Source organism: Rutilus rutilus, assembly GCF_951802725.1.
Source record: "Rutilus rutilus genome assembly, chromosome: 13".
In the NCBI taxonomy this organism is placed as follows: domain Eukaryota; kingdom Metazoa; phylum Chordata; class Actinopteri; order Cypriniformes; family Leuciscidae; genus Rutilus; species Rutilus rutilus.
The window spans coordinates 33,959,640-33,972,999 of NC_140218.1; the positions used below are offsets into that span (position 1 = coordinate 33,959,640).

At 39.7% G+C, this 13,360-nt stretch overlaps 1 protein-coding gene across 1 annotated transcript; it reads right to left on the minus strand.

The window, feature by feature from the left end:
• Positions 1 to 6,112: 6,112 nt before the first annotated feature.
• On the minus strand, positions 6,113 to 9,871 carry LOC311301850 (piggyBac transposable element-derived protein 4-like). Its single transcript, XM_084427218.1, has 2 exons — positions 9,634 to 9,871; positions 6,113 to 8,605 (listed from the first exon to the last, which is right to left on the minus strand). The coding sequence occupies exons 1-2, from the start codon at positions 9,774 to 9,776 to the stop codon at positions 6,694 to 6,696; spliced, it is 2,055 nt and encodes a 684-aa protein (XP_084283344.1). The 5' UTR covers positions 9,777 to 9,871; the 3' UTR covers positions 6,113 to 6,693.
• Positions 9,872 to 13,360: the final 3,489 nt, after the last annotated feature.

Sequence of the window (13,360 nt, forward strand, 5' to 3'; positions counted from 1 at the left end):
TCGAGTAATGGTTTGACTTGATCCTTTAAACCCCAAACTTTAATGAACATAAATGACACAGACAGCAGCAGGTTAGACTGCATCCGAATGTCTAATCCGAATGCATGGATCCAATATACTGATACACACGTGTTGTCTTTCTCAGCTGTTTACATACATTCAAGACATAACCGACTGTTATAGCGTGAATTCTCGCCAAGAGGGGGATTTTGACAATTTGTTATAATTGTAACAAAACAATTATGTTACAAAAAAATTATGTTTTTGTAACATAATTGTTACAAAAACTTGTAACCGGTGTCTCACAGGTCAAACATGTGAGTGTTTATGGGATATTTTATGTAAACAACTCTCTAATCATGGTTATTCCTGTAGTTGTAAGCTTTTATTTTGAGTTGTCTGTTAAGTAAAAAACATATTTTTCGGACACAGGTAGGCCACAGGTTTTTTAGTACGTATAATCGTTCGTTTTAAAACATTTTTATACCTATTTCTGTAAAAATATTGCAGAACAAGTGCATTGTAATACAAATATTTTCGAGAAATTAAATATTTCTTGATAGGTGTGGATAGCTAACCTATAATGTGTTACCTTGTTTTTACACAAATTGTTTTGCTATATTTTACTTTTACATTTAGGTATATTTACATTAGGCATAATTGGTTGGGGAATAAGACATTGTGTATGTTTATGCACGTGGTTCTGCTCGTACTGTCCGTGGACAGTAAAGTGTACGTATTTCAGTCATTAACCTGACTCATACATGCGTGCAAATGGCATTTTCTCATGTAATAGTAAAATAAGTAGTATTGTAATTGATAATAATAGATTCTATAAACAACTAGCCTATAAAAGATCATTTCGGCTTTCTCCGTCTCTCAGCACTGGCGTCAGGCGCAACCAAAAGTGTATATGCACACACTCGCTAGATCGGAAAAAAACAACCATATGCAACTGGCCCATTTGACACTCGTAAGTTGTTTGAGATGCGGCATGTGAGCATTTTGGCTGAGAGTGCAGAGAAATCAGTCTCTAAAACAATTTTAAACCATTCAGCACTTGCGCGCTGCAGAGAGAGAGAGAGAGAGAGAGAGAGAGAGAGAGAGAGAGAGAGAAACAGTTGAAAACAGTACAGAAAAGTATCAGGAAGCAGTCCAAAAATACAAGCGCTGTTAGATGACTTTCTAGATAGCCCAATACTTAGGATAGGTTTACACGACAACAAATGTACTAAAAACAGAAAAGGTTTTCCTTTGCTTTTGCATACAGATGACAACACCACGATTTCCCAGTTCACTCACCAGTGGTGATGTCTGGCTCACAAATACATAATTCTTCTGATTCACAAAAAAAAGTATTTTGATTTGTTAAATCGGCTGAATCCAAATCCCCCAAAAAAGGGAGTGTCCAACACCCACACTTGTGGTGTTTGCACTTGACCACTTGTCTACTTACCTGACGTGATTTTCCTTGTATTTGGCCCAAGTGTTCAAGTCTGATGACGTATGATTCAGTGAAACATCTTGGGTTAAGATGCTGTGTCAAGAATTGATGCTTTGGGAACGCTTCTGCGCGATTGCGTCTGAATCACGTGTATGAATTCAGTCCAGTGGTGAAACGGATCATCATGGGCGGGTGACGTCATGACCAGAAAGATAAGCACATAAGGAATGACTGGCATTAGCTTCAAATAACGCAAGTCGATCACAGGGATGTAGGAAGTGTGGCAGGGCGAAGCAGCGTCTCATTCCCTTCTCATGGAACAAGGGTTACAGTCGTAACCCAAGACGTTTCCTTTTAAGGGGACCCGCACTGCATCAAGTATTGACGCTTTGGGAATGTAATACCCAAACCGTCATGCTTACAATTACCTGTGTGTGTGGATACTGCAAGCACAACTAAGACATAAGCACCTGCAAACCCAGGGCAGATTTAAAGTCCAAATGGTAAAACCTCACGAATGTGAGCGGAGAGGACCAGCATACCGCATCACAAATGTCTTGTAGGGGCACTCTCGATAATAAGGCCTTTGAGGCCGCCATACTCCTGGTGTAATGAGCTCTGACAGCCAAACATAAAATCTGACCAGAGACCTCATAAGCAAGAGAAATAGCCTTGACTATCCACTTGTTAATGTCAAGACATGATTTGTATTGTCACAGCATGTACAAATAACAAGGTCACATGAGACACAGCCATCTTCTGACCGTATACATACTGTGAGCTATATTCTCAGAAGGCGAAGCACTGCTACTTCTGCGGAGGGATTTGCTCGCAGCACCTGAGAAGCCCCGTGGTGAGGAGCAGAGATTTCGCTCAGAGTTGGAGTAAATCACTCTTCAGAGAATACAGTTCCCAGTATGTATACGGTGAGAAGATGGCTGTGTCTCATGTGACCTTGTTATTTCTACACGCTGTGACTATACAAATCACAACATGTAAATAGGAAAATTTTGGCGTTATTTTGTCACTTATTGGGAGCAGTACGCTAGCTGTAGCCGTTTACCTCCAGTCTTTGTGCTAAGCTAGGCTAGCGGTGGGAGCGTCAGACAGAGTTACGGCACGCACAGAGATGAAAAGGGTATGTATGGACTTATCTAACTCTGGGGGATACGGTGAATAAGCTAAAGTCCCAAAATGTCGGCTTGTTCCTTTAAGGCCTCAGCCTCAAAGCACCACGGAGGAAACGTGTTCTGTGCTTTTCCTTCTAAAAGTGTTTCACACGCAGTCTCCGTGCACTCCTTTACTATTTCCCAATCTGTAAAGGGCCTGTTATGTTTTCCTAAAATCCACTGTATTCTCAGTGAACTCTCATGGCTCGTTGTTGGGCGGTGAATGCGTGAGAGAGGACCCATGTAGATCACTCATACTGGACTTTTAGCTCATTTATTTTCATATTTTAATGACGTTTTCACTCACTGAAAGTTTCATCTGTTTGCGTGCCGCTCTCTGCTCTCTTCACTGCTCGACTGAACGTAGCAGCAACGGTAGCAACCCATGGCGCCGTAGGACCCAAGCGGCTCTACCGAGCTGACCTTGATGTGCCTGATATAATTTTTTTAGTGTCTGGCATTTATTTATTTCATTATGTCAAAAAGCTTTGCGGTCCAGATGGACGCATCTCGTGGTCTGGATTTGGACCAGAGTCTGCCAGTTTTGCGACCCCCACTTTAGATCAATCATGACAAACTAGTCCTCGGATCTGATTTGGGTCACAAACTGCTATAATGTCAACATCTTGAACTTGAGCTTCTTGACTAATCAATTCAGATGACGTAGATCTAATATCAGATGCAGCCCCCCATACTTCTTTGGAACAATGAAGAACCGGCTATAGAACCCAGACTCTTTCACGGTTGGAGGAACCCGTTCCATGGCCTCCTTGCCCAAGAGTGCCCCATTACCAGAGCCTGCTTGGGGTCTACTACTGTGAGTAGAACCCCATTGAATCGAGACCCAAATTGGATTCTGTAGCTTACAGTCTGCAGGACCTATTTGAGATACCTTTGGCAGAAGCTTCCACGCTGCCAGATAGAGCCTCTCGAGGCTGGCTTCTGGTGTACTCTGAAGAGAAATGGCTGGGAACAACCAATCTTTGCTATATTAACTTCCTCTGAGGGTCAGACTCAGTGACGCAACGAGGGTGCCGGGACGCAACAAAAAATGCCGGGAAACGACACCTCTGGCCATTCCGTTGAGTCGTTTGTCCAGTCACAGATTCTGTAGGTACAATCTGAACCAATGCGGCTCAGTTTCTCTACATCAGTGGCGATTTCTTTAAGACTGCAAGGGAAGCTCGGCTTCCCCTATAATGTCAAAAAATAAATGGTCAAATATGTACTATTAACCACTTAAGCTCTGCAACATATTTTGGATTTTTTTGAGAATTAGGCATACCTGAATTTAAAAGGGCGTCCTACCCCCATACATTGGAGTAAATAGATAAAAATGGTCTCATTTTACAGAAAACACTCTGAATTTTAACACAGTGGTGGAATATTGCATATATTATATTGTATACATTCACAATTTTATGATAAACACATATAAAAAGTCATTTTTTGATACAGTTTTTAATTAATATTTTATATATAAAAAAAAAAAAAAAAAAAAAAAAATTCTATGTCCCTTCAGAAAGTTTCTTTTGATTCCACTAGGTGGCAGTAAACAGGGGTAAAACATTTTTTTTTTATATCTCCTTCTAAAAAAAAGTTATGGAGATTTATCTGAAAGGAGTCACTAGCGTCTCCAAATCTACTTTTACAGTCTCCATTTTTGATTGTTAGAAGAATTGGGCATACCTGAATTTAAAAGGGCGCCCTTCTCACATACATTGGAGTAAATGGATAAAAATGGTCTCATTTTACTGAAAACACTCTACATTTTAACACAGTGGTGGAATATTGCATATATTTTATTGTATTTATTCACAATTGTATGATAAATAAGGATAACAAGTCAGATTTTGTTTGATTTTTAAATAAAGTTTTTATTTGAGAGTCTGTAATTTAGGACCTGTTTGGTGTATTTCCCTGCGGAAGGTTTCTTTTGAATCCTCTATGTGGCAGTGAATAGAGAAAAAAAGAATTATCTTTCTATCACCTTCTTAACAAAAGTTATTGAGATTTAATTGAAAGGAGTCACTAGCGTCTCCAAGTCTACTTTTACAGTCTCCATTTTTGATTGTTAGAAGAATTGGGCATACTTGAATTTAAAAGGGCGCCCTTCTCACATACATTGGAGTAAATGGATAAAAATGGTCTCATTTTACAGAAAACACTCTAAATTTTAACCCAGAGGTGGAATATTTCATATATTTTAATGTATTAATTCACAATTCTATGATAAACAAGGATAAAAAGTCAGATATTGATTAATAAAAAAAAATAAAAATTATTTGAGAGTCTGTAATTTAGGACCTGTTTGGTGTATTTCCCTGCGGAAGGTTTCTTTTGAATCCTCTATGTGGCAGTGAATAGAGAAAAAAAGAATTATCTTTCTATCACCTTCTTAACAAAAGTTATTGAGATTTAACTGAAAGGAGTCACTAGCGTCTCCAAGTCTACTTTTACAGTCTCCATTTTTGATTGTTAGAAGAATTGGGCATACTTGAATTTAAAAGGGCGCCCTTCTCACATACATTGGAGTAAATGGATAAAAATGGTCTCATTTTACAGAAAACACTCTAAATTTTAACCCAGAGGTGGAATATTTCATATATTTTAATGTATTAATTCACAATTCTATGATAAACAAGGATAAAAAGTCAGATATTGATTAATAAAAAAAAAAAAAAATTATTTGAGAGTCTGTAATTTAGGACCTGTTTGGTGTATTTCCCTGCGGAAGGTTTCTTTTGAATCCTCTATGTGGCAGTGAATAGAGAAAAAAAGAATTATCTTTCTATCACCTTCTTAACAAAAGTTATTGAGATTTAACTGAAAGGAGTCACTAGCGTCTCCAAGTCTACTTTTACAGTCTCCATTTTTGATTGTTAGAAGAATTGGGCATACTTGAATTTAAAAGGGCGCCCTTCTCACATACATTAGAGTAAATGGATAAAAATGGTCTCATTTTACAGAAAACACTCTACATTTTAACCCAGTGGTGGATAATGTCATATATTTTATTGTATTTATTCACAATTCTATGATAAACAAGGATAAAAAGTCAGATATTGATTAATAAAAAAAAATAAAAATTATTTGAGAGTCTGTAATTTAGGACCTGTTTGGTGTATTTCCCTGCGGAAGGTTTCTTTTGAATCCTCTATGTGGCAGTGAATAGAGAAAAAAAGAATTATCTTTCTATCACCTTCTTAACAAAAGTTATTGAGATTTAACTGAAAGGAGTCACTAACGTCTCCAAGTCTACTTTTACAGTCTCCATTTTTGATTGTTAGAAGAATTGGGCATACTTGAATTTAAAAGGGCGCCCTTCTCACATACATTAGAGTAAATGGATAAAAATGGTCTCATTTTACAGAAAACACTCTACATTTTAACCCAGTGGTGGATAATGTCATATATTTTATTGTATTTATTCACAATTTTATGGTAAACAAGGATAAAAAGTCAGATAGTGATTTTTTTTTTTTTTAAGTTTTTATTTGAGAGTCTGTAATTTAGGACCTGTTTGGTGTATTTCCCTGCGGAAGGTTTCTTTTGAATCCTCTATGTGGCAGTGAATAGAGAAAAAAAGAATTATCTTTCTATCACCTTCTTAACAAAAGTTATTGAGATTTAATTGAAGAAAGGCAATGTCTTCTCTGAAGTCTCCACGTTTACTCCATAAACCCAAATTATTCAAAGTGCAAAAACAGGCTTATTACCTGTAAAATACTATTTTTACCATGTTACATTTGACAAGAGAATAAACACTATCACCTAACTTAACCCATGTCATGTAATATATTAACAAAATGATGAAAAGTAGCAGAAAGTAGCAGTTCTTGTATTTTATTATACACAAAGATAAACTCCAAGAAAATAAATTAAATGTTTTAGAGGAAAATGTGCAAAAAACTGTGCAAAAACACAATATACAAATCTAAGATATAAAATAACTATATACAGCACATAGTAACAATAAAAAGTCAACAAGTTACTATAGAGGAAAAAGAAAAAAGCACAACTTGTAGTTTTTGTTTTTTGCAAACGTTGAAATATTGCAATTGTTGACGGAACTGCACATTATGCAGACGAGTGTCCATCAGTGTGCCATTTTCTAAAACAGTTTCTAGATGGCACCAAGCACAGGGGAACATTGCACTTTGTACAGTACAATGGAGTCTTTACTTTGAGGCCTGAAAGTTTGCACAAAGCACAAATTCTCCTCCCACTTGCGGCATCTGACCCAAAGTACTCCGGACAACATTGCTCACCTGCTGCTGTAGCAGATGTGGACGGCTCTGGGGCATGCGCTGTGGACGGCTCCGGGGCATGCGCTGTGGACGGCTCCGGGGCATGCGCTGTGGACGGCTCTGGGGCATGCGCTGTGGACGGCTCTGGGGCATGCGCTGTGGACGGCTCTGGGGCATGCGCTGTGGACGGCTCCGGGGCATCTGAGGTGCTGGATTGTGTAGCCAGCTCAGACACAAGCCTCTCCCTAAATTCCTTCTGGCTGAGAGGACTTTTGTTCTGGGACTTGCAGTGGTGCTGGTGCAGAATGAAACAGTTTACCACTGCAATGTCAACAAAATGGAAAAAAAACGTCTTGTACCATTTCTTCGTTTTGTGCAGGACATTATAGTACCCGATGAGGGCATCCGACAGATCCACACCTCCCATGTGTCTATTGTAGTCTCTCACAGCTGCTGGAATCGGGACTTTGTGCCTTTCCCATACACCTTCGGGACTCTTGATGCGCCTGAGGACCTCATCACCACCATATGCCTTGTGCATTGTTGAACACATAGTCACCTCTCTTGTGTCCATCCACCTTACAAAGAGAAGATTCCCGTCTCGAAGCCATCGAATGGTTCCCCTTTGGGCTCTGCGGCTGATGTCATTCACCTTGGTTTTGGGGAAGCCCCGCCGGTTGGTCCTTATTGTGCCACAAGCCAGAGTCTTCTTGGCAAGCAAGTCCACAAAAAGGCATGGGCTCGTATAGAAATTGTCCATAAAAAGCTGGTAGCCTTTGCCGAGAAGTGACAGATCCAGAAGCTGCATAACAGAGTCATAACTGAGCCCTTTTCCAGTGGCCAGGGAAGATTTGCCTTCATAAACGAAGAAGTTCCATGTGTAACCACAAGCAGAATCAGCCAGCACGAAGAGTTTGTAGCCCCACTTGGTCGGCTTGTCTTTCATATACTGCTTGATGCCGATTCGCGCCCTTGAAGACACCATCCTCTCATCCACTGCTAGCTGTCTGTCTGGGTGGAAATAGGTTTTGCATGCCAAGACAATGTCATTGTACAGGGGCTTGATCTTGTGAAGTCTGTCGTAGGCTTCAGTCCCCACTTTTCTCGAGTTGTCTCGATCATCTTCAGGATTGCTAAGATGCAGGTTCCAAGAAATGGCCTGAAATCTGGACCTTGACATGACCGATTTTGGGAATGGTAGGCGATAAATTTCTTTACCAGACCAGTAATCGACGATGTTTTTTGCACCGAGGAGCCCCATGTAGATGACAAGTGCGATGTACTGATACAGTTCGTGTGCATTCAATGGCAACCAAAGGAAACGTTTTCCAGCCTCCGCCCTCATTTGTGCAAAGGTGTTGGTGTTCTTCACAATGGTGTCCACCACAGAGCATGTAAAGAAGAGCTGAAAAAGCTGCAGAGGGGAATAGATCCTGTCCATTACCAGCTGCGCTCCTGGGTTTCTTTTTGGGAGGAAATTTGGTAGCGCTGGAACCTCATCCTCCACACTGCAGTCATTCCACCTTTCTGTGCCATCATCCTCAGACATCGCACTTGCTGACCTTTTTGTCCCCTGTACATGAGACCTCCCACTGGTTTGCTTGCTGGTAGTTCCAGCTCTTCGTGGCCTCACAGAATCACCAACAGAGGATGTGGGGGTCTTGGAGGTATGAGGTGGGGAAACAACCTCCTTGCTGCTGGTGCATGGCAAATCTGGCTGCCACTCTTCCTCACTGTCCAGACTGCAAAACAAAACAAATTTATAAATCCACATTGCGATTCAGAAATGCATGCTAATATTACATGCACAAAAATAATTCACATATGCACATAACAGATACAAGAACATAATTTGCATATCCACATAAGATACACAAATAAAAGTGTGCATTCAAATATGAATGCAACAGAAACATGTAGAATGCATTTTATGTATAGATTACAAAAAAGATGCACATATGCATGCCATAGTTCAAATAAGCTTGGGAGCGTTTGCTTTTGACACATGTACACACATGCATCAATGCAAGTGATGAACAAACGCGCGCAAAACTAAAAATATGCATGTACAATTATTTTAGCACATGTGGGCGCAAAACAGCACAAAAAGCTTGCAAAAGCTCCCAAGCTTATTTTATCATTGCATGCATATGTTTTTAGGTGAAAAAATTCTCAAATACTCATGCACAAACATGTATGCGACACACACACACACACACACACACACACAAAAAAAACGCACGTGCTTAGCAAAACCACCCATGCTATTCCGAATTAGCGCGTGCATGGGTTATAATATTTCTCGATGTCTGTTGCATGCATTTGTTCATGAAATACACAAATACAACGTTTATAAGTTCGAAATGGGTACTTACGCAATGCATGCATACGTTTTTAGGTGAAAAAAAATCTCAAATACTCATGCACAAACACGCGACACACTAAAAAAAATCTGCATATGCTTGCTAGTAAAACCACCGATGCTATTCTGAATTATCGCGTGCATGGATTATAATATTTCTCGATGTCTGTAGCATGCATATTTTGCATTGTTGCATGCATATTTTGCATTGTTGTTGCATGCATATTTTGCATTGTTGCATGCATGGTTTGCATTGTTGCATGCATGGTTTGCATTGTTGCATGCATATTTTGCATGCATATTTTGTATGCATATTTTGTATTGTTGCATGCATATGTTGTATTGTTGCATGCATATGTTCATGAAATACACAAATACAACGTTTATGAGTTCAAAATGGGTACTTACTCAAATTCTGGATCTTCACCCTCATCGTATGCTGCTTGTCTAACAGAGTCAAAACTTCCATCGCTGCAAGTTTCAGTATCACTCTGTCGATCGAGTTCTTCCAAAACAGCCTCCACACCGACAAAAAACTTTCTTGAAGCCATTGTTCAAAGACAAACACTCCAATCAATCCTAAAAGCACGGAATAACTCGAAAAATCAATCTACAAACTGTCACTAACCACGCCAAACTCTTCTGCAATGATTATTGCCAGCCGCTGGGAAATCACGAAGATGACCCGCCTCCTAAACTTTGTGAAGGGAGATCTCGGGCTCTGATTGGTCTACAATCATGATCGACATGTCTATCGATCACTAAAAAGCTCAGCTTTTTTGCCGTATGACGCAATACGCGATGACGTCATCAGAAATCGCGGCTAACCAAGACGATCTGATAAAAGTATTTATCTGCATCGCATGTTTTGATCTGGACATCGGTGACATATTACAGTGTCATTTGGCCATGCATGCTCACAGACATGTGAAAATACTCTCATTTTGAAGAAAACAACCTAAGGAACGAGCTGATATAGAGTTTGTACCTAGAAGCTTCACACGGAGTAAGTGATCCGAGCAGGAATATGACTCATGTGTTTGCTTGTTCAAAAGAATCGATTCAGTTTTCGTGAATCTTTTGATAATAATGTTACTGTAACGTATTGGATCGGTGAAATAAACTGCACAATGATATTCCTGAGAGTGAGAGCTTTCATTTGATATATGACTTGTCTGTGTTTGGTGAGTTTATGTGATATAAATATTAAATTTAATATCGCACATACCATTTTTTCAAGGGGGGGTCGTTGCGGGAGGGTCGAATTTAGACATTATTATCTTCTTCTATGTAACATAAATGCAAAAGTGATGGGGTTTTCCTGAAAGCTGAGGTTCTAAGCTTTCAAACAATACCATACATATTTATATTTGTGATGCACAACTTATAGATTTTTTTAAATGATTATGATGATGCAATATTGGACCCACCGGTGGGTCCGCGGGAGGCCGCAGAGTTAGAGTGGTTAAAGGGATAGTTCACTTTGAAATTAATTTTTGATATGTTTTAGCTTACCTCAAGGGCATCCAAGATGTAGGTGTCTTTGTTTCCACAGTAGTTTCAATTTTGATATTTTTAGGTCAAACCGTTCTTGTCTGTCAGTCATATAATGCAGGTCTATGGTCACTGTCTCAAAACACAAGCACAGAGTCCAAATTAAAACAATTCCCCATCGTCCAAATGAAACAATTCCCCATCATAAGTACACATTGATGGCCTAAGACAGTATTTATATCGTTGTTATCTCTTGAACACAGCACACGTCCAAATGATCTGACGGCGCGGGCGGGTATGGATATATACATAGATGTCGCCTTGGCTACGGTTTCGTTCCAATGAACTGCAGTAGCGAAGGCGACATCTACACAGTAAGCTGGTGTGTGGTGGGCGTTCTGGCGCAATATGGCTGCCGTCGCATCATCCAAGTGGATGCTGCACATTGGTGGTGGCTGAGGAGATTGCCCCTTCTATGTAAAGCGCTTTGAGTGCTGAGAAAAGCGCTATATAAATGTAATGAATTATTATTATTATTATTATTATCTAGTGTATACATCTATACCCGCCCCCTGGCGGGTATAGATATATACACTAGATGTCGCTTGGCTACGGTTTCGTTCCAATGAACTGCAGTAGCCAAGGCGACATCTATGTATATATCTATACCCGCCAGCGCCGTCAGATCATTTGGACGTGTGCTGTTTTCAAGAGATAACAACGATATAAATACTGTTCGTTTTCTCACACAAACCGCTCGTTTCGTGTCTTAGGCCATCAATGTGTACTTATGATGGGGAATTGTTTCATTTGGACGATGGGGAATTGTTTTAATTTGGACTCTGTGCTTGTGTTTTGAGCCAGTGACCATCGACCTGCATTATATGACTGACAGACAAGAACGGTTTGACCTAAAAATATCAAAATTGAAACTACTGCGGAAACAAAGACACCTACATCTTGGATGCCCTTGAGGTAAGCTAAAACATATCAAAAATTAATTTCAAAGTGAACTATCCCTTTAAACGTGTGCACGAGAGAGCATGCACGAGCTAATCATAGCTTACATTAACTTTTACTAGCAGTGATTTTAAATGGATTTCTCCAAATAGCATGCCAAACTTTACCTGTCAAGTAGAAACGTCCCGACTGAGGCATCAGTGGGAAGCCCAACCTGTGTTTTGAGCGCACGCCATCGTGTGAATCGTGTGCACGAGCACGTACGACGGCCTTACCTAAACATATCACCAGAATGATTGACACTTAGGAGGACCAATAGTCTTGATGATCCACCCGGAAAAAGAAAATCCTCCGCTATACCTTTAACATTTTATTGACTAAAAATGCGCTAGAAAACGTTCATCTCAAAGAAGAGTTCTTTCAGAATCAGTTACATACTGCAGGTCGGCTGACTCGATTTCCTTCTCATACATTCCCGTAGCGTCACAGTGCCTTTCCCTGTTGAAGCCCAGCGTCCATTGACTTCAGTGGAGCTGCTTTGAACAGTTTTCTTCAGTGCTTCGAAACTAGACGGTCATTGGATAAATGCTGCGATTATGTCCCGCCCACGGACGCTCATCGTCTCTGGGAGTGAATGAGGAGTGGGCTGGCCTGGACTCCGGGCTTCTGCTTGATGATTGGAGGGTCTGTCGAAAGGCTGCATTTCCTTTTGATTGACAGCGATTTCATACAATAAAAAGTCGCTGATGCTAATGCTATTTGAGCTCAGTCCCATCGCGGACTTTTAAACTGTTGTCGAAAGACAAACTGCTGCAACCTATTTCTTGGTATTTGCTTGTCGAAATTGCTAGCCAATTTTCATAATACATTTCACACAATTATATATTTATACCTTTATTATATTATTACTTATTATATGTTTTAAATTATTATTAGTAATAATTTTAAAATAATTATTAAAATAATTAAAACATAGGCCTATATTAATAGGCCTAGTAATAGTATTATTATACTTTATTGTATTATTATTTATACCTTTATTGTATTATTACATTTATACAATTATATTTAACTCTGCTGGCCATTGAGAGGACACTGGTCAAGTCACTGGAAAAGACGCCTAGTTGGTATGGGTTGGGTCACAGAGCATTTTCTTGAAAAGGAACGTAGAATTTACATATAAATAAATGGACAATTTTTATGATGTAGGCCGAAAATGAGCTTCCCCTCTTTGAAAGACCAGCAGCCGCCACTGCTCCACATATCTTGCTCTGTCGAGCGGCAGAAGCGATTCTAAGTAGGCCTAGGCCATACTGGGTTAACACCATGCTTTTCCAGTCAGGGGGAAAGGATTTTTTTCTTGGCTTTCTAGGATTTTAGACTTAACACCAACCAAGTATATTCGTCTGTTCACTGTTTATATTATGCTGAGCCATCCATGAAACAAACAAAACAAGCCCTGAAAATGGATAAAAGAATACATATTATACAGACTTGATGTTTAATCATATTAGATGATTAGGTAATTGCATTTGATCGATTTTACTTTCAATAAACATTTGTAGTGGGTTTGTATACGGTGTTTTTATGCGTGTTTGGCTTGAGTTGTTGCATTTCCACTGTTCTGACCAGCAGAGGTCACCAGCGTGTGGCGTTTCGAACCTGTGAATCATTTTGTGAA